This window comes from Haemaphysalis longicornis, unplaced genomic scaffold (assembly GCF_048455015.1).
Source record: "Haemaphysalis longicornis isolate Haplotype H1 unplaced genomic scaffold, Haemaphysalis longicornis Haplotype H1 scaffold_461, whole genome shotgun sequence".
Lineage (NCBI taxonomy): Eukaryota > Metazoa > Arthropoda > Arachnida > Ixodida > Ixodidae > Haemaphysalis > Haemaphysalis longicornis.
Genome location: NW_027526378.1, coordinates 37209 through 64645, shown reverse-complemented (window position 1 = coordinate 64645; position 27437 = coordinate 37209). Strand labels below are relative to the sequence as shown.

General features: G+C 45.1%; 1 protein-coding gene across 1 annotated transcript; it reads left to right on the top strand.

Moving 5' to 3' along the window:
* Positions 1-236: 236 nt before the first annotated feature.
* Positions 237-27409, top strand: LOC144137690 (cytochrome P450 3A31-like). The gene is made up of 14 exons (XM_077669633.1): positions 237-242; positions 441-632; positions 884-936; positions 3830-3926; positions 8358-8483; positions 8891-9128; positions 11134-11264; positions 13159-13252; positions 16909-16972; positions 22024-22132; positions 23867-23958; positions 25885-26025; positions 26745-26907; positions 27320-27409. The coding sequence occupies exons 1-14, from the start codon at positions 237-239 to the stop codon at positions 27407-27409; spliced, it is 1596 nt and encodes a 531-aa protein (XP_077525759.1).
* Positions 27410-27437: the final 28 nt, after the last annotated feature.

Sequence of the window (27437 nt, the reverse complement as noted above, 5' to 3'; positions counted from 1 at the left end):
AATAAACAAAATCAATGACCAAATTTGCCGACGTAAGATAATGCAGTCGTCTCATGGCCCGGTATGATATATGCCTAGCACCCCTAATTAGGCAACGAAGTGAAAAAGCTGGCTTTGGTTTATTCCATACTTCGTTTCTCAACGTTCGACTTTTATCATACTCCACCAGTCTGCAAACACATTTCAATTCACCAGTCACAGAAAAAGAATGCACCAAAACGGAAAATATTTTCAATATGAGGGTGAGAAAAGCCCATTACTTTTAGCTGAAATCATTGTATTGTCGCACTCGGGTAATTGACCCTCAACATTCCAGGTACGTTGCTAGTATAGTAGTAAAAATATAGTCACGACGTTCGCAATGTGGCAATGCATATTTTCTAACCAAGGAACATTGCCTTGGCAGTCCGAACTCAGTGCAATATTGAAGCTTTTATTAGCAGATATACTGCTCTTCTACGCAAAACCGTCTTGTGACATTCTTGCGAAGGGTGAAAATAACGTACCAGCATCGTTTTTTTTTTTTGTTCAGAAAGCGTCGAGAGTGCTTCGATGCATTTAAGGACACCGGAATACCTGGACCACCGATTGAAAGCCTCATCAGCGGAAATGCAGACTCCTTTTGGAAACCGGTCGGTGAACTAAAACTTTTTTGTTCGCTAAGCATTTGCACGCGTCATCTAAATTTGTAATGGCAACCATAACTCATACGTAATTGTGTTGCGAAAGCTCTGTCAACGAAAAATATTTTGTCTTAACCGCTGTCTGTGAGTGTCGCACAATGTTTTTATGCTGCACCAAATACGGAATATTTGCATACGCTCGTATATTTTGTTATAAATTTGGCGTGATGCTGTATCTTCATAACTATTCATCCTTCCAGACACAGATAGAAAGTTTACAGAAATGGTTGGACAAATACGGCGACGTCTTTGGGTGAGTTTAGCTAAGCTTTCTTGGTTATTAATTAGTGAGTGCATTGCTCGGGAAGTTATAACAGCTTGCGTGGATGCGATGAGAACGAATTAAAAAATATTCGCTTAGGATATTTATGAAAGACATGTGTACTGGTGCAACAGTACCTTAGCATATGCGTACATTATTTCCTTCGAAGTTGCACCTACTACATACCGATTGGGTCCCCTCGCTGAAATTTACTCTTCATCTACTGTGTTTTTGAGGTGTACTTGACGAATGTAACGCGCTTAGCCGACACAGCAACATGCAGAACGTCTTCCGTAGAAGCACTCTCACATAGATGTGCATAATTTTATAGTGATGCTTCTAAATCCTCCATAATGATGTCTTGTGCTGCTCATGGTTGGAGCATTAACACGCCTAACTTTAGCGTACACACCGTTCTCTTGTCAGGAGAAGCGTATGAAGCATTGCTCATTTCCCAACCCATTCTTGAGCATCATATTCCCGAATTCGTCATTTATGCAGATTCCTTGACCTTTTTCGCGCGCTTCCCACTCAGAAACCTTACAAGAGAACACATGATCAATCTAGTTTTTATCATGAGAATGTCTGCTGATGCTCAAAATCTCAACCGGTCGTTTCCTGGGTTTCAGGTTTCTCTGGGATGGCTGGCAACAATTTGGCCGACCAAAGGGCCGTTGCTGCTGCTTTAAGAAGCCGGTTGACATGACACTTTCACATACAGACCTTAAGCCACACATTAGGCAACATCTTCGTACAAATGGCAACACAGTGGAGCGAACGGACCGACTACAAACTACATGTAATTAAACCGCACTTTGTACGAGACACGACCAACTCACACAACAGACACACGGAAGTCGCTTCTGCTACGTGGAAGATAGGTCACACACATGCAACACACTCGCACCTGCTGACTAGGTCTCCAAGACGCCTGTGTAGCAGGTGTGGTGAGGGCCTAACCGTAGTTCGCTTACTAATTGCCTTGCGCCTTGCGCTTACTATGCCTTGAGCCATAAAAATCCAATCAGCATCATCATCGAAAACACTCTCTCTCACGAGAGACAGCATGGTGCACTCTATAGGTTTGATAAACTCCAGGTAGATTGACGGGTTCTCCTAGCGCGCAACGACGCACAGGAAGAATGCGGTTGGATTTCGCTACTTTATACATACTTTTTGGCTAATTGACTCCTGCGGCTCATTAAAGTATCTATCCCTAGAGCGAGATAAAACGCAGAATTGTTCACCTCATTAGGCCACACAAATATTTCTCTTAAAAATCGTAGGCGTGCTAACCTTGTATGCCATCCTTTTTTAGGTACGCTTCATCACTGTTCCGGCAAAACGTGTTAAAATATTGAAGTAGCGTTGCCGTAATGCACATTTGAGTGAAGTAATGCAATGACTTGGCTAAACACGAACCTTAAGCCCGTTAATAAAACTGTTTCGATGTCGTGGGTGCATTGAAACGCCTGCCTTTGATTTAGGCGAGGGCGGGAGCGCTTTAGTAGTTCCTGTAAGAATTTTTTTTGTTTCGTCTTTTTAAACTCCCTCACCACAGATGTACAGCCAGCTAATGTTTTATTCATATCGCGGAAATGTAGATCGGTGGGTACGTCGCTATCTTATCACGGTAGAAAGCGGCAAAACGAGCGAGAATAATCCGCACGCCAGAACGATCCCGCCAGTGCAACCAGCGTCTGCTAGGCTGTTCCCTCAAGCAGCTCACAATTCCTTCACCCCGAAACCAGCCAGCTTTCTACATTGCCCTGCGGTGGCACCGATTGATTGATTGATTTTAGGGTTTAACGCGCCAACGCAACGGAGGCGATGAGGCGCGCCGTAGTGGAGGGCTCCGGATTAATTTTGACCACCTGGGGATCTTTATCGTGCGCCGAAATCTCGCACACACGGGCGTTTTTGCTTTTCGCCTCCATCAGAAAAGCGGCCGCCGCGGCCGGGAATCGAACCCGCGACCTGGCACCGATTTCGCGTGCGCCTTGTGTGCGGCAAGGCGACTCATAACCAGGGGAAAAAAGTTGTGTTTCCCTTGTTACAACAGCTTAGCAGACTATGGTTGCACTGCGGGAATGTTCTTCGCATGCGAAATACTTCCGCGGGTTTCGTAGCATAAATTTGTACGGTGGTGAAAGCGGTAATCCACTGGCCGGTCGACCGTCCTGCGAAATTATTGAAAAATCATCCAGCTGCATCTCTAAACATATTACATGCATGACGATCATTGTGCGTAATTGAAAGCCTAATGCGGTACCCATACCTCTCTGTTCGATACCCATATACGTGCACCCCAACCCTGCCAATATGCTTTGAGCTGCTGTTGGTGGGGCCTCTGGAGCTGTATTGCCATAAACTGAAAATTTTCACGTCGTATCTACCGCTGACAATAGGTGGCGCAACGCCCTGCCTATTATGCTGCAATCACTATATGGCACAGCATTTCCGCGAGGCAAAAGGGTGAAATCGTATATAGTAAGCGAAAGTGGTGTGATCTTTTGTTCACCTCCTTTAATCGTCCGCATTTATACAAAGCTCTTTCTGTACCCTTGTTGTGTTTTTTTTGTCTTTATACAAAAATACCTCCCTTTGGCAGTGCTGTTAGTACGCACATAAAGTGGGCGTGGCGCGCGTGGCAATAAAAGAGTTTTATTAGGCTACAAGCAGTTCTATTGTTTAATCAGTTCAATTACCCATGCAGAGTGATAATCAAAACGAGCGACACTCTTGTCTATTCACGGTACTCTAATCACAATGCCTTCGGCTTTTGTTTACATTTAGCTTATCTTTGTGTATGTTAGTGTTAGCACGTGGCCCTCGCATAGATAGGAAGGCATTGTATCTTTGTTCCCTTCTGATATACTTACAGCTTCTTTTTGGGCGCGGTTCCCATCGTTGTTGTGAAGGACCTGGATATGATAAAGGAAATTTTCGCGAAGGACTTCAGCAACTTTGACGCGCGGGGCGTGAGTACTACTTCTCGTCCTGCAATTATCTACAAACGTGAGCTGCCGTGTTTGCAGAACAATGGGCTATGAATCAGGGTTACGGGTTGGTATGCCTTTCAACGCTACCGCTGTACTGCGGGACCCGCAGAGAATAAGGGAAAACGTCCTCTTATGTTAATCGAACTTCTGCTGTCGTCGGTACATGAGAAACTTCTCTCTTCTAGAACTGCATGTTTTTGCTGCCTACATTTTCTGAATCTTCGCCCATGGCTGGACTTTACTGTGTACTTTATATAATTGCCCATGTAATGCGCAAAGCATGCGTTTTATACCGATCACTCGTAAAAACGTTTGAGGGTGTGCTGCAGAGAAGTTTCCAGGCGTCGAAGAACTGATTATGCACTATGAACTCTTCTGAGATGCAAACGTCAAAAAACGTTCCCCTTATAGTAAAGTGAAAAACGAAAACAAGGGGCGTGACAAGGGGGACGAGGCGCGAATCCAACTTTATGGAATTATTTTGTGGTGGTGGGACGGCAAGTTCTATTTAGCGCAGTAGACTGCTAACATGGGGATTCGGGAAATTTTGTCCTTTCGCGTTGAATTAAAGCGAAGTGCCAATGACCCCTTACCAAGACGGGGCCGCTGGCGAGATTTGAGAGTGCATTTGAGCCCTCATTCAACTCGAAATTAACATCTTGACGGCACTCGCGTTACAAGTCGGAGTTCTTCACCCGGGGATACATCGACTAAATGGAGCTTTCATAGCTCCCCGGTACCATCGTAGTACACCCGGTTAAACCCAATTGCAACAGTACAAAAACAGGCCAACCGGCAAAGGGAATTTTGTCCACCCGAAGGTGGAGAGAAATTAACGGGGCAAGCTACCTTGCGACCCACCGCCAGGGGAACGGGCCCGGGGGGACCCCCCGTGTCCCCCCTAGGAAGAGAAGCCGGGTGGGGTGGGTTTTTGGGAACGGGAACTTGGGGATCGGGACGGGTTTTGGGAGAAAGGAAGGGAATGGGGGGAGCAATTTTGCTCTAATCCAAGAACACTGTTGGGAGGTGGTAAAAACAAGGTTTCAGATTTCTCTTACAACCAGGTGAGAAGATACGCTGTCGTTCGCACCCATGATGCAATGCTTGCTTTAGAGGGTAATTGAGCCTTTGAATATGAGCGAAATGTCCGTTTGAAACGCATAGGTCTCGTAGGAGGTTAAAAGATATTTTCAAAAATCACCCGATCTTGCGCCGCGTGTCCTGGTCAAAGAGAATCCGCCAGAAATTACTTCGTCGGCCAATCCAAAAGCGTCAAATTTTACATGATACAGAGTATAACTGTTTGGCGTGAGGTTAGCCCGGATTGTGAAAAGACTTGGGCTTTACAGCGACTATTCTTCATGGACGTGGTTGCATTGAAGCAAACAGAGGGAGGGGGGGGGGACTGTAGGGAATGGCTGTGGCTAATCATGCACTGAATGCAGAGCTTGACGACTTGGTGCAACGTACGCATGTGTATGCTCACGAATATATGCAGAGACCCCGGAAGTTTGTGCAAAATCACAACCTTTATGCTGGTGCTTAGCTTCAAGTAGAAACATTAAGGTGATCCCGGTACCTCCATCTCCACCAAGCATGATCCTAAATATAGTTCTGAAATCCCCTAATTACTCATATGTGGGACGAACCTGCGATAATTATTTAGGAGTAAATGGTGACTACTGCTATCATGAACCTCTCTCCTAACGCCTTCTACCGAGCAGCGTTTGCGAAGCAAAAGTGAGATGCACTTTCCACTATTCGTGTTTCTAAACAGATGGTGCGTGGCGACTTCAACGTAGGCCCCTCTTGGACTCCTGCCTTCTTAACAGTGCGAGAGTGTGAATGGGGTTCCAAGGACTGATATATTTAACCTGTCATCGATAGAAAAGGCTCGCTTTTGTTTTTCTTTTATGGGTAAAAATCCCCCAACTGACATCATAAATATTGTTTCCTTGGAAAACTACTCATCAATACAAAAGCCACTGCTCGTCGTCGTAATAGATTGTTTGCATTGTTGGCTTAGTAACCCTAAAATTAATAAAAAATCAAATTTAACAATTGCTGAAAATGAGACGCTAGTAATTGTATTATCAGCAGGCTTCGCGCTTCGGCAATTAGGACAAGGGAAACGTTACTGCTATGTCAAGTGGTGTTTGAGGGGCCTTAAAGTACTCCACACACAATTAATCAAGATGAGAATCCCCACATAATTATTGCGCCCGTGTCGCCACATGATCATAGCGTCCGTGCAAGATGCATAACATTGCGTTCATATTATAAATTCTGAGCTACAACGATAATTCTCCATATAAAACAGAAAATCGTATTTCGATAAGGAGCACACGCACAGTTTAAATTCACTAGGGATAATTACTGAGTTTAGGCCATGAGTTGTGTTTAACGTATTGTGTCCAGTACATCTGTCTACTAAGCATCGTCTTCAGTGTTGCCTAAAAATAACTCAGCCCTGCGCTTTGCTCATCTAAGCCCAATCCTATAGAATCAAGGCCACCCCATTTTCGCTTGGAACAACCAGTGCCACACAACGAAATCTCCAGCTCGTGGGTTACAGGAAGCTTCGTGTCCTCCGGAACTTGTTCTGTTGCACCATTAGGTGGAACCAGAGATGTCCTCTTTTCTGGCTGCACATTATTTCCTGCATGGCCAGCAAATGTTTCTCGGCATGTACGTTTCGCATTTCTCTTTCACAGTTTGAAGGAACTTTGGCCGCTACTGCGGAGCGAACAATTGGGCGCTAAATAAAAGAATCAAATAGAGGTATTCTTTTTCAGAATAACAATAAATTTCCAGGAGACGTACCGTCACAATGTGTTACTCTCCAGGAATATTTTTTTGTTTATTATGCTGCATTGCAAATTCATGGCATTTCAAATTACATAAGCTGGAAGTACTTTACCTCTAATCTATGCCAGCCAATGCTATTCCACTTAGCCGGACATTTATGTTTGTATTTAAATTTGAAAAACAACGCAAGATTTCAAGCTTTCGTTAATTCCCCGAATGAAAAATCCACGGATGCAGTCGCTGCTAATGGCTGCGAGTGGTAATGTAGCAAATACTATTCTACAGCCTAGAAGCACCAGCAGATCGATGCTAAGGCTTGTAGGGTAGGGCGGCATAGGCAGCGCGGAAGCATCTGTGGGAGCAGGGAAAACTCCCTCGCAGGTTCTGTAAGGTATACTCTCTGGTGACTAGGACCTGCCAAAGTGCCAATAATGAGACGAGAGCGCTTGACCACGGCACAAAACATATATTCTTAACCGAATTACACGCACACGTCAGGCAATTACAATTCGAAGCTACAAACCAACAACCTGTACATAACTCTAAGAAAAACCAGATATACAAAAAGCACAGAGAAAAGCCCCCACCAAACATTCAGTGCGATGAGGAGCCATCCGCAGGGCTTCGTGGGTACTGGGGAAGAGGCGGGGTGGGGTTTGGGGGGCTATGACGATGGCGTCGCACATGCTGGAGCGTCGGTGAGGAAGACGCACCGTTTTCCTCATTGACAACGGTCTGCTTGGAAGCCGCTCCCGATCGGTTGTCCTGTAGCAGCGGGCAGGGTGCAACCGTGCACTGCTGGTCGCCGACGGGCAGCAGGCGGCGGGTCGTGCCATGAACGGACCACGCCGACGTTGCGCACCTCCACGAGTCAGGAGTCGCGCCTTGGTTCGAGGATGCCAAGGCGCCAGGTAGACCCCTCACGAGCTGGGATCCCGAAAACCCGACGAGCTTCTAGTCTTCCACCTTGACGTCGTACTACTCGAACCAGCTCCGTTCACTCCTCCCCGGAATTCTCCTCTGTTCTACTCTGGCCACCCCAGCTCGTCGCTTGTGGCCACTTCCCGTTGGCCCACGTCAGCCCATCATGTGGGTTGCCATTTATTCTTCGCGCAACCACACTAAGGGCAATGCCCGCACAAGTACTGCGTGGGTATTTTCCCGCAAGGTTGTCGTCGTTGTCGTCGCCACAACCGGAACCTCAGCTCACAGCAACATAACAACGCCGCTCACAGGCTTCCGTTGGTCTTTCTAGTTGGCACCGCAAAGCATATGGGTCACTACGTTCGTGCTCCGCTTATTTCTGGTCACAGCTATTAATTGAGCCACGTTTGCAGATCACCCTGGGGCGAATACTTTGATGACCGACATCGCTGATGAAGCTGTGTGATTTCCTGTATGTGTTGAACAGCTCTTTTCTGGAAAGTCATTTATGGTGAAAGAAAAAAAACATCAGTGCTTGCTACAAAGCTCATTACAAAGTTTTGCGCGAATAGCTTTCAATACCCGTACGCCTATTGCTCTACAAAGCAAAAAACATCGTGTTGCTTTTTAAAGATTTGTATAGAGCACTGACTGAACTGTCGCTTATCTCTCTCCCAGCACATGTTGCGGATGTATGAGCTGCAGTCTGTATTTTCTGGAAATTTGCTGTTCAGCAAAGGGCGTGCCTGGAGGGACACAAGGAATAGCATGGCGCAGTTCTTCACCACGGCGAAATTGAAAATGGTACGCCTCCTCATTTCCAAGTTTTGAGACAGCCTCTAAAGTGTTCACACCTCTAGCGTGTTCCAGAGCACCTTGCTGAATGGCCACTTGTTTGATGATACTTCTAGAGGAAATATAAGGTAACAAATAATAGTGCTCCGACCGAGCGGTGGAAAGTTTAAGCCTATACACAGTTGTATGCAATACTGAAAGTTTCTCGGAAACTGCGAGTGATTTGCAAAAAAGGGTAATTCTTACTCTCTAGCCTCCTGGATTGGGGCGGGGAATTTCTTCACGTTCATGGTGCTGCCTTTGGGCGCCGTGTTAAAGCCAATCATGAATGATTAAATTAAAATTATAGTGTGCAGATTAGTTTAGCATCTAGCATATACATAATTTCACATTACTTCAATTCACCTTGCCCGCAGGTGCTGCCATCTTTATTCGATGCCCAGAGCCAGTTCATAGCGAAGGTAAGTGTCAACGCTGAAAACGGGACTGAACTGGAAATCGGAAGCTACTGCCAGCAATTCACGTTCGACGCCATTTCGAAAGCAGCCTTCGGCATCGACACGGGAGTGCAGCGTAACCCGCAGAACACTCTATTCCAAACGACTGTTGCTACTATTCCTAGTATGCATGATGGGTTTATGTACCACACGTGCCGTAAGTGGCTTTTCTTAGCACTGGTAAAGTACACCCCTTCCTGATTAATTAGCCATGCACCATTATTAACGAATGACAGAATATTTATTCGACATGGAATGCCCAAGAGCTCACTGGGACCAAAGGGAACGATTAGAGTGTTTTGGCGCTATCTTTATTCCGGCGCGGGCCTATGTGAACTTTTGTTATAAAATGGGACAAGCCAGGGATGATAGAATCAGTAACGGACGAATATGGGCGATATTAAGTGCTTGTCGCTCCTGGTTCATTCGCTAATTTTCGTTACGATCCAGTACTGATTTGCAGTTTAACCTTAACGTGTCAGAACTAAGGTGGCAAGGTCCATTCATGCTGTAACTTGCCTACAGCGGGCCAGAATAGCACAAGCAGCAATAGAGTCACTGGGAGGGGTACAACAACATAGACATGTCTGTCTTCAAAATCACTGATCAAAGAACGTAATTTCGGAATGTGGCTTTTGCAGTGGCGTTGGCACCGCGCAGCTGAGAACAAAAAATACAGGCTGGTCGAAAGCAAACATATTTCGCTGCAAACGGTGACTGAAACCACTGAAGAAACCCGAAGAAGGTTCCTGATGCGCTCTGGTAGACTTGCAGAGCGCACATTGGAGGTCATGTTGGTGTGTCACGTGACTCAGAGGGGAAAAATGCGGCGCCAGGGTAGGTTAATGCTGCGTGGTCTTCCACAGTTTCCAGGCGCTGCAGAAGCTTGAAAACAAAATAAAGAATGGCGCATCTCGCACTAGTGGTGCGAGGCTGTAGAAAGAGAACTGGCGGCCCCTCATCTTCGTAGGAGACCCGCACTGTAGCACCGCACTTGGATTCCCGAACTTCCCGCCGAACGTTTCCCATGAGTGGCATGCCCGCAATGTTTCGTTTGCAAGCTTTCACGTCTCGGTCAAAGTGGACCGCGTTAGCACACGCTAGAATACACGGCCGAGAGCAATCCCATCGCCGGCGCGGGTTGGCCCGTAAGCGCCGACTGCCCTCGGGCACAGTCCCGAATGAATCGATTATCCGCCTGGTGCGAGCACGCCTCTTACGATACAGGCATTGTCCATGCATTTCCCTTAACAGGGATTTCCCCTACAGGCATTTTCCCTAACGACGGGGAAAAGTGCATCGCGTATGAGCGTCTCCGGTTACTTGGAGGCCGTGCAACCACTTCGTAAGCCTCTTGTTGTAATCATTACCATTCCACGCCCTGCTGGAAGGCTTATCTTACGGAGTTCAGGGCCGACAACATGGTAGAACCGCGGTATGCCGACTACTGAGTGGTGTAGAATGCTCAGCCAAGGATAACGGCAGATGACGAGCATGCTGTTTCACATAACCGAAACAGGTCCTAATTGTAATATAGGACATCTTCCAATCACGTAGCACTTATTATGGCCGTCACTGCTTTCTTTGGTGCAGACGTTTTTGTATGCTGGCGAGTGTGAACTGTTCCGCTAGTCTGGCTGTATTAGCTGACCTTCAGTGCTTGGAGAGCATGAACGGGGAATGAAGAAAGCGTAACGAACAAGTAACACTATAGCATGCCGTATGCAGATACCTAACATATACGTTCGCACAGCCTCCTTTTACTGGTCAAATCATGACTTGCGTGCTGCGTTAAACCAACTACTTTCCGCGCTTCAGGGGCTGCACCTGACAACAGGCAATTAGGTCACGTTCCAGTTCGTACACTTTGACATCTTTTTTTGCGTTTCCGTGTTTTTAACTCCTGCTATAAGGATATCGCACATCTCGCGCTGTGCGTCAACCTCTGCAGAAACCACGACATGAAGGGCACTCACATAACTACGCGAAGGAAAGTATGTACATATTTTGTGAGCGGTCTTTGTTAAAGTGATTTTTATTTGCCGGACTCGCACGATACTTAGGAAAACATACTTGAATACAAAGTACCTGATTGTTAAAAAAATAGATAGCTGCTAGTTTATTGACGCCATGCAATGACAGTAATTACGTTACTTTTTCAGAGAACCTGCACAACTGGCCGTGGTTGCTAAAGGCACCCCTTAAGCTAATGAGTCTGCTTTTCGAAAACCCCTTCGCGGAAATGTCTGACAAAGCCAAGGCCATCATCGAACTTCGGCGCCAGAATCCTGAGGTACTATGCAGTATGCTTGACAAGCGGCGAGTGTCCTGATGCAATACTTGGAATAAATAACATTGTTTTTAAATTTCTGTAGCTTTTTATTCTAAATATAAATATTTCCACCGGGAGAAACTGCAAATCGGAGTTACACTGCATGCAACTGTATCGTGGGTTCCATTTGTGTCTATTTACAAATAAATATCGATAAATATTGTTTGCGGTCCCTGTAACACGTCTCAGATAAAGGTTCCTGAAACAAGTATTTTCATGGCAATGCATTTCCGGCCGTACTTTTACAGTTCGGAATAAGGTTGCATGAAATTTACCAGGATAGATGAAAACCACAGATAAATCATCTCTCCACACTTCCCGTTTTTTCTCAAACTGTTGGAAACTCCGTTTAAGTGCCACAACCTTTTGTAGGATCTCCAATCAATTCAGTGCGTGGTGATAGCGAAAACATTCGGTTTGCACTGAAAACGCAATTGTTCTCTAGTGCATTGCCAATACTGCGGAATGCCTTGCGCGGCTAGCGCAATAAACGAAGGTCTCGGATCAGGAGGGCACATGTACATCTCTAAATGGCAGTGATTCGCAGGTGGGCGGAATTTTTAACGATTAATCATAAGACAGTGCCCTATTATGCGGGCGTAGTGGGCAATTTTCCACAATTACATTTAAGGCAGCTTCTACGTAAAGGGAGGGCCCTGCAAAGGGTGTTTCTTTTAGAAGGATTACAGGTGAGGAAAAATATTTGGTATAACCATGAGTTTTTTTAGGTCTTAGTTTCTAGTATAGTGAAACTCCGGTTATATGCCTCGGGCTTGTATTGCGGACCACTCGAGTCCCGGAAGAAACCTTGTAGAAACAATGCATGTAAAAGATTCGTCATCCAACGTGGTTCCACGCCTTACCCGCATTACCCGACGACCCACGCGAAGGGAGCAATCAACCAACGAAAAACAGAAAGTACGGTGGCCCTGCTACGCTGACATTGACCTTCCTCAACTGAATCTCTACGCCAAGCTTTCTTCTCAGTCTCATCTTTCGTTTCTCTTCACTCGAGGAGGGGCCCGTTTGCTTTCCTCCAATTGCTTTCCTCCTCTCCTCGCTGGCGTCTCGAGTTGGGCAGCGTTTTTAGGGGCAGTGCGCAGGTGTTGATTTCTACCACTCAGCAGAGCATCGCCAACGAGGTTACGCTGGCAATCTTTGACTTCCACATGTATTTCTTGTGGTCGTGTGCGCCATGATTCGCACTCGCTTGCGGGAATCGCGGGAATGAACTGCGGCGCAAGATTTGTGTGGCACCGACATTGGCACCTGCAATGCATTATGCTTTACGCATGCACTCTTTTTAGCGGCTTTGGTTTCCCAGCCCCGAATGACTTTAGTTTGTAGCTTAAATTCAAATTCCCAGCAAATCTGTCACGCAAAAATTTATTTATACGCCTAATTGCAGCTTTTTCACGTTTTCCGGCGCCATTATTTTACGAACGATTCCCATGGTGAAGAGAAAGTCATATATTCACGGTTATACTGTACTTAAGAAAAGGAAGAAATAGAGCGTTCAAATAAGAGGAAGTTTTAAAGCGTGAATCCTAAGCAACCAGTTAACACCAAGACCAAAGTACGACGTTCTGGTCATAAAGCTATGCCATATGAAAAAGTGTTCTCGGAGGTTTGCTGCAGGCAGCGATTAAGGTGCTGCCAAATTAACATCCGGCCACGAGTTCAGCTCAGTTGATAGCCACTTTGAGTATTTTATGACATCATTATAAGCAGCTGAAGAAATTCTTGCACTTTCTTAAACAAACAAGAATTTAGATATGCTGATTATCTTCAATGATGATTCTGAGTTAAATCCCGTTTGAACGTATTTATGCTGAACATTCACAATATTTTGCAGGTGAGCCGGCCCGACATGGCTCAAATCCTTTTGGACCACAAATTCGGCCGCCGCAATGCTCTCCGTGCGGAGTGCTTAGAACGGAAAGACCCAGGTAAAGTTACGTGCGTTTTTTTTTATTATTTATTTATTTATTTATTTATTTATTTATTTATTTATTTATTGTTTTATTTATTTATTTATTTATTTATTTATTTATTTGTTTATTTATTTATTTATTATACCTCCAAGGGCCCACTAAGGGCGTTAAATGAGGTGGTAAAAAGTCACTCAATAGTATTTGTGCGATGGCTTCTTTGAAATGGGTGATGCAGGACTTGTGCATGGCGTCAAAAAGCAAACAATTACAGTTCATAGATACTCTCTCCACATTATCTCTACGTACTCTCTGTTGTACTTTCCGTAGCTTAGCACCGGTCGCCACATCACTTTCCAAAAACAATTTCATATTGACAAGATGTGTGTTTTATGTATTCCTAAATCTATGGCAGTCAAATAGAGGATGCACAAAATTGCTTTGCCTACCAATATTACGAAAGTCTGTCGGATGTTCCCCATGGCATTTTTCGTCCTTGCTAATGGTACTTTACCAGTATACGGCCTTTGGTTTGTGTGTTTCAAGCTCAGAAAATTCAAAGGTGTTCAAAGCGTGAAATTTTCATCCGTTATCATGATCCCCGTGATTAAAAATACAGGAACAGAGCATCGCACATTGGAGAGGAGACTTTCCCTAAAACAATAATCTAATATCAGGAACCGGATTCCGCAGGCGCCTTCGTACAAAAACTGCCGATATGAGACAACAAGCAGTCCGAAAATAATTCCCAATAACGCTATTCATGTTGTTTTAAAGCAAAGCTTTCTACCTCTACCAGCACAAGGTTCTTTCATGGCGTGTGGGACGAGAAACTCTCAACGTGGCTGGGGAGATAGAGGGCGCTTTTCAAGGAGTACAGTGTAGATGGCGCTGCGATGTGGTGCTATTACACCCGTTCCCCCTGCTCACACCGGCGGGCGCGTCGGTAGGACCCTTCCATCGGCTTCGTTGTCTGCTTTAGCGACGGTGTTGGGCCTGCTTGGCGCAGATGCGTGTCGCTACAGCGACACGGTGCCTCTCTGGGCCTTGTTCGTAACGTCCTGGCGCTTTCTTATTGAGCAATCCTTCCAGTTCAAACAGATTCGTGACTTTTAAGACTCGGCCTTCTGTACACCGGCAGATATTTCCTGGAGCAGCGTAAACGGCTGTTAGAGCCATTAGCCGATGGGCCTAGTTCCACCTCGCGCACTTTCTCTTGCTCCAGTTTTCATGGCTTTGTGGATCCCGCGGCGTTCGCCATCCGCATGGCCGATAAGGCAATGGAAAAGCATTCCGCGTGAATCTGGCCTTTTGAACCCAAAAATCTGCGGTTATTTCTACAACTAAAAACATCCGCAACCAAATTTCTGTCTTTCTAAATTGTGGCACCAAGGCGAATGGAGCACAGGATTTTTCATGCTTGCAAACCTGTGGGACAGTTTGAGGGGCTTGTGCAACATACTTTTGAATTCATGAGTAAAACAGGTCTTTTTCTCCCTGACGTCTAACTTCGGCCTCAGCGTCTTCCGCCATGGGCGACGGCCTTTCGGACAATTGCTCATCGAAAACGGTGCTCCGGTGATGCTAGCCGGAGCTCCACAGTTTGTTTCCTCTGAGACAGAACCAGGTTCATAGAAAACGAGCAAATCAGGAAAGTGGACTATTTAGGTACTTTTAGTAAGAAGAGAGCACAGAGTTTGCAAAGTAAAAATCTGCAGGACACCCCATGACCGGCCCAATTACTCCCTTCGCGCCTTTATATCCGCCAAGAACACCCGATCTTCAGGTTCATGTTGGTTCCGGGAAGGCCACCGCGGCGCTATTTCCAGCCCTTCAATGTGATAGGGTGTTCGGTCAGTGGTCATAGGTGAATTTGCCAAACTTGTTTTTGTTTGCAAAGCACAGGCTGGCTCAAATAAACACACTTTCCATCGCTTTCTTCGGCCTATAAAGCAGTATTTGGTTTTAAAGCCAGACAGACGAAAAATACCATGCGCAGTCTGCGGTTGCCGCAACTACACCATGGATGTGCACACGAGAGACGATGTGATTGGATGATGTTCAAAATTAGAATTCAAACCAGTTTCAGTTTCGTTTTGGTTAAAGAACATGCTGGACATCCAACGTTATCGTTGGTTGGGCATTCTCGATATCTCAGTAATCAGCATGCCGCACCTATGTCATGTTGGTGGCTGTAAAATACATCAGATACATCAGCCATCAAATACATCAAATACATCAGTCAAGAAAACCTCGGAAAACAAAGGGGAGGATGTGGTAGGTCATTGAAACAGATTGAAACAGATTGAAACAGCCACAGTGGCGCTGGCTACCACCCCCAAGCACAGGAAACAAGAATACCTAAACATAAATACCACAGAAAGTCGAGGGGAAAATCGCCCCGCCGGTAGCGTAGTGGTTATCGCACCAGAACGGTATTCTGGAGGCCGTGGGTTCGGATCCCAACTGGCGGGCATTTTTTCTCCACTTTCTTTCTTTTCAAATTCTTTATCTGTTTCAATTACCTACCACATCCACCCCTTTGCTTTCCGAGGTTTTCTTGACTGCCGAATCTTATTTCTGTGTTATTTTCAACGAGCCCCTCATTTCCTATTCTGATTCGCTACATGCATCGCGAGGGCCTGTGTTCTGGCAGTCTTGGGGCCATAGGAAGCTTAAGAGGGTTCAACGCTGGTCGACCACTCTCGACATGTCGTAGACACTCGAGTCACGGCCCGGGAGTTAAAAAGAAGGTCCCCTTCACCCCGAGTAGTCCGAGTGGCGCTGGCTACCACCCCCAAGCACAGGAAAAAAAATTACATTGACATAAATACCCCAGCAAGTGGAGGGGAAAAATAGCCCCGCCGGTAGCGTAGTGGTTATCGCACCATACCGGTATTCTGGAGGTCGTGGGCTCGGATCCCACCTGGCGGGAATTTTTCTCCACTTTCTTTCTTTCCAAAATCTTTATCTGTTTCAATGACCTACCACATCCTCCCCTTTGCTTTCCGAGGTTTTCTTGACTGCCGAATCTTATTTCTATATATATATATATATATATTGTAAGGTATAAAGTTGACCCTCTTGCAGTGTACCAAATGTCGTGCATTGGAAGAAGCAGAAGCAAGGCGAGCATAGATACCTGCGTACAGACGATGATCGAACTCGCAGGCCAAGTACTACCTTCTGCCGTACTTCTTCTTTCGCTGGTACCAGCGTGCACACATAAGGTGATGAATAAATTGGCCACGATGGCATGTCTATTTTCTTGATGTGGCGCATACCCCGATAAGCTGACGGCGTTACAAGAGCTGCTCATTAGCCTTCCTAAAATCGCCCCTGGTCGGCTCCTTTGGTTCACTACCGGACGGTCAACTATATCCCTCACAGGATATATATATATATATATATATATATATGAATACATTTTGATCACTCTTGATGTTAGTCATACTTATTTATAGGCGAAACTGACACCTAGCAAACAAAATTGTATTAAGACTCCCGACGTTTTCCCGTCGTTTCCTGTACGAACACGGCTCCGTTCCGTATTTGTCGCGTCTTTTTTTCGAACTTAGTTTTCTTTAACACACGATAAAGACATATTTATGTGGTAACGCCTTGTGCATTTGATCTTCGTTGGGGTAACATTTTTGTCCGTCATTTTTTCTTAGAGCCATTTACTGCACGCACGATGGATTCAATTTCCACCAACTGTGTGTCCATTTTTCTGGCAGGGTAAGTACATAATTCTTATTTTGACATAATTCATTCTTTCTTGAAAGGGGAAGCAGTTCGCCTGTGAAGCGTGTTGTGCGACGTGCTATCGTGACATGTCTATGGAGCTGCAAATTTAGAGTGGCACTTGCATCCCATTATGCCGTATGGCTTTGTCACTAATTGTGGAGGCTTCTCGGATGTCTAACTGAGAAAAAGTACAGCTGTTTCATTCAAGGCCGAAAGTTGGGATAGTTGGAGTAGACGGGAATACGTAGTACCCGTAAAAACAAAAGGCGGGTGATGAAAGACTCACACAGGACGATTGCTACTCTTCAACAGACAAATTTTACTCAGGAAATATAACACATACCATAGGGAGGCAAGGATAATAATAAAAAAAGAACACAACAAAATTTCCCGTCATATTTGGAAACAGTCCTACAGAACTCGAGCTATGTGTCAGGACTGCGCTCTTTTAAGAGAAAGCAGACCAGGATTTGCGAAGTTGCAAATCGTGAAGTGTGAAATGGGATTGATGCAGCTTGTCTGGGAATTTTCCCAAAAGATACTGGATAACAAGCGCGCGTAATGACTAAATACGTGTTCGCAGGAGCGACTACCGAAGATGGTTTAAGACAGCCCTACCGCAAGACCTTCCATATTGTAAACCAAATTCTTTTACTAGAACTGTGGTCACTTGCGCTTCTGTCTTGCTTAAAGTCCAATGGTATGTGTAGTCATGAGCAGCACCTGGAGTCTTATGTAAGTGAAAGCGAAAGCTCTTACCCATTTTTTTCTCTTCATATTGATTAAATTACTACATACAGCGGAAAAACTCTGACCTCACTAACGAAACCGGCTCAACAACGTAAACAGCCGTCAACCACCATGCTCGGAAAGTGTAGCAGTAGTTTATGATTTCAACTGTTTTTTTTTATTTATTTCGGCATACTGCCAGTCCAATCAGGAATTTTAGAAAGACGGCCGTGTCCATAAAATTTCAGATAAGTGCGCAACAAGGACGCGCGTTGCAATGTAAAGAACAAAATAAAACTACAGTCAAACCCGGCTATAACGAACCCGGATAGAGCGAATTACGCTATATGTCGAACAAAAATATTTCAGTTACAGAAATACATGGGAATCATATTCCTTATAACGAAGTTCACATCCGATATATCGAACTCTGGACGCCTAGAATGGCCACCGAAATGCATGATCTCGGAGGGGCGATTGAGATGTGGATTGGCCGCGACCACTGAGCAAGAGCCGCGACTGAGACGTTGCGCCTCGGACGGAGCGATGTGACGCCCAGTACTTTCCGTAATTATTTCCGACGCGCGGGACTCGCGACGGAACCCACCCAGTCAGCGAGTCCGGACCAAGACAGCAGCATCGGTGAACTTTGGGAAGAGCTCAACAACGTTCCGGATGATGTCGCGAGCGAAATTCGTTCTACGCTTATAATGAAGCGCGTTCGGCAGTCGGTGGGCTGCGCCAATGCTTCTTAGATTTTTGAGGATGCGGACTCGAACTGGTACAAACAATGTTTTGTGTAAAGAATGCTATGCTAGTTGAAGCCGCAACAACAAAATTGAAAACAAAAATCACCGCTTTTTTTGCAATGTTGGCAGTTAAGGTGGAAAGTAGGTTTATTACTTGCAATAAATGGATTATTTTGGTATGGTAATGGCTACTGTACTGTGTTCGTTCTGCATAAGCGGATGGCGGAGTTGGAGAGGGGGTGGGGCGCTCCCACGGATTGCTAACTCGTAACAATTAGCTCGTTATAGGCGGGTTCGCCTATACCGAACTATTGGATATATCGAACTAATCGCGGTGCATTTTGCAGTTCGCTATAAATGGGTTTGACTGTAACGAAATCCGCTCATTTGAAATGTTTGTACCAAGAACGGGATAAATAGATAAGAGTTCATAAACGTTTGCTACTATAAAACAAATTTAGCGACTTGATTGGTTGGAATTTCGCCAAGGCATCACATACCACAACATAATAATAAAGTCTACAATATGGATAAGTAATTCAAATAAGAGCAGACTTATACAAGTACAAATAAAACAATGGCAACAATCATCTGGGTATTAGCTCTTGTCTTGAATTCATTATTCAATAATTGATTTGATTTATCGTAGGTTTTAACGCGCCGACGCAACTAAGGCGATGAGGCGCGCGGGCTCCGGATTAATTTTGACCAGCTGGGGTTCTTTAACGTGCGCCGAAATCTCGTACACACGGGCGTTTTTGCTTTTCGCCTCCATCAGAAAAGCGGCCACTGCAGCCAGGAATCGAACCCGCTAACTCGTGCTCAGCAGCACAACGCCTTAGCCACTGAGCCACCGCGGCAGGTAGTATTCAATAATGCTGGACCCCAGAAAGCCCAAGGATATTTCCTGGCAAACAAAATCCCAGCAAAGGGTGTACTTTTACAAAGGAGAAATGTGACTTCGTTCATACAAATATAAAATTTCAAGCAAGTCAAAAGTTATTAAAAGTATCATATACGATAAAATGGGGTCTTCTGCTACCTACTTCCTTACCACGTGCAGTAGTTTGGTTGGTGGTATTCCAAGAAGCAGTCGCGTTTTTTGTTCAAGCACAGAGTTACGTTGCATTTCGCGCACACAGCTGTGCTAAGCATGTTAGCGCTTGGTGCACAGCTCCTTCATCAAAGTCGCGTGCTCGTCACAAGTGGGAAATGCCAAACCCCATCACTTCGAATGCCATCCTGGGGCTGACTGGTTGTGACCTTTGTTTTGTTCACAGAATGCGATGGCAGACTGGTGAGCTGTCCTCTAGGCGCTTCTATTTCGGACATCATGGTTTCTGTTAGGCTGGCAATGAAGGTCCTCAGCTTAATGGCCGCTCCTTCAACTGAGGGCTCTGGCGCCTGTGGCATTCTACGCGTTCTGTAAGCAGATGAAGCTAGCATGGTATATGACATACATGTACCAGCGACTTGAGCGAATGGTGTACTCCTATATTGACGCTGGTTCAATCATTTCACGATAAAACTGGCAAACCTCTGCTACCACTTCAGTTTGCACATGATATTGTTAGGTAGATTATGAACAGAAACAAGAAACCAAATGGGAGCCTTAGAGGACTCTAGATGTAACTGAGGTGGTAGCTGATGTCTAAATGTTGAATTCCACATGCTCCGAAAGGCCGATAAGATAATTATTGTTGCGTTAAAGAACAATGTTTCGTTTGTCTGCCTCCCCCTCTCAAGACGATCGCTTGTGGTACCCCAAAGAGGTCAGTTATCTCGCTACTTTTGTTTAACCTTGCCATCAAGGACTTCCCACCATTATTTCAAGATATTTCCCACCTCTGTCACACCATATACGCAGATTATTTCACCTTTTGGATCCCTACAGGATCCATGGGTGAGCAACAAGAAGGACTTCAAGCTGCTATAGACAAGGCGCAAAGATACCTTCGAGAACGAGGTCTTCAGTGTGCCCCTGAGAAATCGGCACGTTTGACACTTAGTGCTGGTACCCCAAAACAAAACAAGTCTACCGTCCCAGACGTGAACCTATTCAGAAATGAGCAGCCCGCCCCAACTGTGCCGCACTTGAGAATTCTTGGACTTGTTTTCCCAAAAATGGCTCTGGGCTCCACACAATCGCTCCCCTCCAGAAGACAGTCAACCAGCTGGCACACATTATTCAGCGCGTCGCACATCGTCGATATGGCCTCAAAGAACTAGACGCGCTCAAAATATTAGATGTACTACTTATAAGTAGAATCACCTATAGAACACCGTACTTGGCCCTTAAAACGAACAAAAAAGCCATATTAAATATAATTATTCTCCAAGCCTACAAGACTGCCCTCGGGCTGCCCTCCAGGACATCCACATCTAAATTATTTCAGTTAGGCGTACATAAGACTTCGAAGGGATTACAAGAAGCGCACCACACTTCTCAGATAGAGCGCCTGAAGAAAATAACGAAGGGGCGCGCAACTCTTCACCGATTAGGTTATACGACTCCACCGGTTAAAGATCAGAAAACAAGCATACCTTTGAAGGTTCGACCGCACATACGAGCGGCCCCAATACCACGAAAAAAGGATATGAGCGAGCATAATTATCGAGCAAGGCTGATATGTTTTATGCCGCAAAACTGGAACAAACGCCTTTTTTTCCTTTGTCATAAAATACTTCTTCGCACTTAAAAGTTTAGCTTAATCTTTGAATTCATTGTGTTCAGGAAGGCTGGTGTTCGGCCTCGAAAATTTTCAGAAAGGCTGCACATCACCACAGCGAGTTATCTGGCTTAATTTTTTTATTTTCTTCAATTGGAAAGTCTTAATCGGGACAAAAATATAAATGGGCACTGCGCTGTGCTTTCCACGTGATTGCGTTATTAAGAAAGGTATACAGCTCGAATATCTGATATTAAATTACTCAAACCCGTCCTTTATCACATTCGCTGGATACTGCTCGACACATCTTGTAGTCAGGCCTGCTCTGACCCGAATGCTTCCAGTATACCTCATGTCCTATATCTACCTCCTGAATTGTACTGAACATGCGGCGTAGTGAGATTACTTGATCGGTGCTAAAACTATGTATCAGTGGTGGCCCTAAAATGCTTTCCGTCCTTAAGATGGAATGCGGTGGAAACTAACCTGATGTAGTCAATTTTACGGTCTTTGTGCAGGCAATAATATTTGGTGTCACTACATGTTGCAAAACCAACATATTCGAAGTGAAAGTGTTTTGTACCACTACAACAAGCACTACTTAAAAAAGAATTCTTAGGAATCGCTAGCCTTCTATTGTGTTTCTTGGGGTATACTAGGAGTACTTCTTCCAACAGGGGAGAATACATCTATGGTTCCTGCTCTACAAGCGGATTTATACAAGCATGGCAGCAACAGCCACTCACCCGTTTGGATGCTCACGCCAGTCGCACACTAAGCGCAAAAACCTCTGTCTCGCTGCAGAATTTATGCTGAATTTGTAATATATCCTGCTACAATGCACTAGGGCAGAGGGCGTAACTATAAATTTTTCTACGTTCCTCGCGATGTGCAGCTATGACCCGACAAGGTTGGCCTTGACCTACTGGTTCTATCTGATGGGCAAACACCCTGATGTTCAGGAGCGCATGAGGGAAGAAGTTTTGAACGCTTACAAACTAGAGGTGAGTCGCATCCTAATGCCTTCCACACAAAATAAAGTACAGTTTAACTGTATTTTCTATAGTAGTGGAATACAGGTTAAATCCACTGGAAACACAAACCTGTGAATTGTGACTTGCTGGGATTGAGGCTTTCGCAATTTGGTTCATGGTTCCGAAGGAAGGGAACGACCGAAAATTGGACACATACGAGGCAAAGAAAACTACAAAATGGCGCTTACTTACTAAAGGGAAATATGATTTGTACAGGTGCCGTCATAAGGAATCGGAACAAGGATTTTGTAAATATCCCAAAGTATTTGTCTCACTGGCTTTATGAATGCCATTACCGTTTTACAGTATGCCTTTTTATTAGGAAAGACTCATTTAAATGCACACCAATGCAGCCAGGCAGTTGCCGGAAGAAGAAATTCCTGAATATTTGCGAGGCTGTGTTGATATTCGTTTTGAAGGCACCTGCACACTTGATGTCCATTGTGTAGTATTAAAAATGGTTTTCGGATGTTTGATGTTCCCGCTCTTTTCTAACATTTTTCTATACGCTAGCAAAACTACGAGGCATCTTTCAAAATAGGTTTGAGAGACTCTTTTTTAGCACATCAAGGATGAAATAAGACATAAACGACATTTGAGTAACAGCTCCCTAGAGATTTATAGTATGGTTCGTTCTTGTTTTATTTGTGCTTGCATTTCATGCGCATTGCAATGTTTTAAGACATCTCAGGTATCGGTGGGCGCAGCACACGAAAGTAAAAAAGGTGTGCCATATTACGAGGTAAAGTAATTAACCGAGTCACCGCCAATCGTAAAACCTAATTTCATTCGGTTTCATCATATCTTCAAGTAAATTTTAGCTAAACTTAGTCCGACTATTTTTTGAAAGCCGTTTTTGACCATAACCCGATAATATATTAGCGACATTGTCTCCAGTACCTCTTATTGCTTGGAAAATCGATAATTTCTTTGTTTGAACTGGGTTGGAATATTTTTTCCTCCTGTGTATTTCACAGGGCCATCACTGATTGACTGCAGTATAATGGCTTTCTTATGGCACAGATATGTCTCGTGTTCCCAAAACCACTTTCTATATAGAAAGCAATGGTGAGCCCAACGCGTTTTATGATTCTGATTTAAAGGTAAACACACGAACATGATCCTACAAGTCCGTGTTTATTTCTTGTGTTCTTCTACGTCTGATTACACAACCTGTGCTAGGCACAAATTTAGAAGTTTCATTGAAGAACCACCTTGCGTAACCTAATCTTCTTCAGCATTCTTTATTTCCCTTCGAGAGGATGTTACACCCACTAGCGAAGCACAAAGCATTACTGAACTTCTTTCAGCACATTGGCTGTAGTTACGTACGCGCTAAGTAATCGCCGCGGGTGGGCTTTACCACAACGCCCCATAAAGAACAAGAGCGTCATCAAATGGGCAAAGTTTGCGAAGGACGAGGCGAAGAATGCGAAAAATTTAATAGAAATAAAAGCTATGTAGATAAAACTGTTCATATACGCTACTTTGTGTTGTTTGTGCATATTCTCAATTTTCTACTATACCCGCAAGCTGGGGCTCGTCATTCGATAATTTGCCGTATTTGTTGATGGTGATTAGTTGTTCTGGGGTGCTGTGGTGAAGCGAACGCGTGGCAAGTTATTGAAGTGCAGATGTTCCAATAAAATCTTTTGATTCATTGGGTAACGTATTTCTGATACATTGTTTTTTATTTGTTTACAGAAAGGTCACCTGTCTACGGAGACTCTAACGAGCCTGTCTTACACAAACCAAGTTATTTGTGAAACACTCAGGCTGTATCCGCCTGAAATCACGTAAGAAATTTAACATTTCTTAGGATTGTATTAAACATAAGTCCTGAGAGCATGGTAGTTTCTAGGGTAATATGCTACACATTTCGAATTAGGATCAACAAGCCTATTGATGGGAACCCACCAAATATCACTTTTAACAGTGGATCTCGGTAAGCTTCTGCCTGGCATGGCCCAATGTAAATAAGGTCTTGAAAAAAACGCACGCGGTGCATCCTGGCGAGGAGGAAAAGTGCAAAAGCGGCGTTCCCCAGATAACAGCGTCGGACACGCACTGTCCTCCCGCCCTAATCTACCAGCAGGGCTCTGTTTAATTCGGGCTCAGGTTCCAGCAGCATCGAGAGCTAGCATCGCAGTCGCTCTCCACTATGTTCGGAAAACGCACGGCACAAAAGAAGGTGTGTCGGCAACACAAACAACTCTTGTGAGAGCTGGAGCCGCGTCTCTGTGACCTTAAGACTTATGGTAATCGTCTTAATCCCACAGAAGTAAAATTTTGGCTACACCTATTACCCTTTGATGTGCCGCTTCTGCAAACCCCCCAGGACACTCTATCACATTTCAGCAGGCTGCGATTGAACGCCAATTTTCTGTCTCAATCCCTATCCCACCTATGAGCTTTGGGAGAGCGGCTTGGCCATTTGCACCTGAGATTATCAGCGTCAGCTCGTCGAGAGGGCTGTTTTAAGGGCCCGTGCTCATGGTGTCCTGCACTGAGGAACATACCACGAATACTCTAATTAATTTTCACTAAAGAAGCCTATTTTTCCCCACGATACATAGTGCCTCGTGTCTCCGGGCGAGCACATCATTTAGGCTCCCTGAAAGCTTTGGGAGATCGAATAAGTATGCATCTACGGAAGAACACCAAGCGAAGAGCGCACGCCGTCGTATCGGTGCTCGAGAACATATGAAACGGCTGCGATGGAACCCCGAATATCACGCCGAAGTCATCGCGCCTAAACGGCACCAAAGAGCGGAAGATCCCTAATAGCGGCATCGTAGGGCTCCACGCCGACCGTGGATCCCGGGGGGAAAATAGCTACCTCCGACTCCTGCACCGCTGTTTCTCTGCCTTGCACCACTAAGACAATATTAGTTGAAGATTTTAGTTCCGCCGTACAGTGTTACAAGAAAAAAAATCCAAGAAAAAAGGTCGAGCGCACGTGAGTGGGCCAGTCGTGAGGAACGCCCGGCGTGGGCCAGCTGGAGCTTCGAGAACACTCTGCCCACCGTGTGTGGCGTGATCTCGTGCGTGCTCGTCTGCTTGCCAGTTCACGTGTGTTCAAGCCAAAAGTGGGGAGCAGAGACGTCTAGTTCGCGCTACAGACGTGGAGTTCGCGAAGCCTGTTTCTGCCTGTTCATTGCGGTCCATTTTGAAAGCCATGTGAAATCCTGCAGACAAAACTATCCGGGTCTGCAAATTAAGAAGGACTTTCAGCGGCAGGTTCGTAAGTCGGGAATTCAGGGAACAGCCGGGTCTCCGACGAAGAGAGAGAGAACGCGAGCTCTGTGGTTTTCCCAACCTGGAATCACTAGCGCAGGCTCGCCATTTTTTTCACATCACAAATCAACAAAGTATTACAACACCTGCCGGTATGTCCCTTGCGATGAAATGTGGCCTAGGTAGTAGTGTAGCGATCATTAAAAGAATTAAGTTTCAGGCCCGCCATCTAAGGATATACGTTTGGCATTGCTCCTCCTAAATGCTAAATTCAACGTGTAAACCTGAGCAGCACTTCATGGCCTTCATGTAAAACCTAATGTGACTGCTGTAGTAGTCCCTAGAAAGTACAACTGTACTGGCCTCCCTCTACGTTCATGTTTGCACAATAAAAGTACACTCTCTACAACCAGCCTTTGAAAGCGTCACTAGTTTCTCTTTGGTTTGGTTTTCCTAATTCACATTAATTCATTTATTCGTCCCAGCTTCACGACGCGAAGAGCGGAGGACGTCTGGCGTCATGGCAGTTACCTTATCAAGAAAGGTACCTCAGTCATGGTGCCCGTGTACCATCTACATCGCGATCCACTCTACTGGGTTGACCCAGACAAGTTTGACCCTGACAGGCAAGTAAATTTTTCCTTTGTTTGAGAAGCGTCTGTTGCAAAGGGTAAGATGTCGTCTGGCCATCTATCATGGCTCATTCGGCCGGAGTTCTGCATCACTTATAGGAGAACATTAGATGCATTTTGTTATCATGTTTAACTGAAGTCAAGTGTTCTATAACGGCTTCGAAGAGATGATCCACTAACAAGGAATTGATTTCTTGAACGTGCAGCATAATGCACACAAGAAGGTTTCTCCAGTAATCACGAGAATTTCCAGATCCTAGACAGTTCATCTCATACTCAGCGATTTCCACGTGGTAGTGTGTAAACTCGTTTTTTTTATGGATGCTGAGCCCCATACCCCTACTTCGATTGGGCTCTGAATGTTTAATGAGGCCTGAAACGGCTGCAAATGAACAAAGAATTCCTACTTCGCACCAGGAAAACCAGAAATATTGTCGGTAAAAAACTCGAGTTCAGCGAAGTGGTAGCGACAAATTTGGGTTCCTTGTTTTACGCCTACCGAGTATAATTTAAACTTGTAATAAATCAGCTGCCGATTTCGCTGTGCTTTCTGCATAACTGAACCCAGACACCAGTGTCGGTAGTATCCCGTGACCACGTAGAAGTAAGGGGAGGTGTGTGAACTCGCAGAGGAGGTACACCTGCATGGTTTGCGTATAGCTGTATGTTATTCACTTAAACCATGTTAATTTTACGTGCTTGTATAAGCGCAGGTTCAGTCCAGAAAACAAGCACTTGATAAACCCCCTCGCCTACCAGCCCTTCGGCATCGGTCACCGAGCGTGCATTGGTCAACGTCTGGCACTGCTCGAGCTCGCATCGGTGACGGCGGAAGTGCTACGTCACTTCCGGATATTGCTAGGCCCTAGTCAAAAGGTAATTATTCCTGTTTCGCTAAGGCAATTTGACGATTTGCATTTGGAGATAGTCTGTGTGGTTTCACTATTGGACACCACACCTTTTTTTAGTTGTTCGTATGCTTCACCAGTTTTTTGAATGCTCGAAATGAATGAGCAACGATTACGTATTATTTAGCAGGAAAAACGAAAAGGCCATCGACGTAGGGAGAAGAACGTAATTATAAAGCACTTCCATGGGTACACTGCTTTCGTAATCGGAAGTGGTGTAATTTGCACGCGATTTTATTTCAAGTTTGTTAGCTTTGTTGAGGCATGCTGGCCAGAAAGTGTTGGTGGAAGTACGCATTCAATGACATTACCAGTCGATTACGGTAATCTTAAACGTCACCTTAGAGGCCTCCTTGAGACGTTTCAAACTGTTCTTTCAGTCCCATCTGGAGTTGAAAACAACATCGGTCTCGATTGTCCCTGGAGACAATGTGTGGATACAAGTCCAAAAGCTCAACACTGTGAAATAAACGTTTTTTCCAATTTTTTTGTGGGTCT

Bases quoted from the DNA above. Each gene is read 5' to 3' on its own strand.
- LOC144137690 (XM_077669633.1), top strand. The intron at 22,133-23,866 runs GTGAGTCGCATC...ATTTGTTTACAG, and splicing joins TGAACGCTTACAAACTAGAG to AAAGGTCACCTGTCTACGGA. The intron at 23,959-25,884 runs GTAAGAAATTTA...TATTCGTCCCAG, and splicing joins CTGTATCCGCCTGAAATCAC to CTTCACGACGCGAAGAGCGG.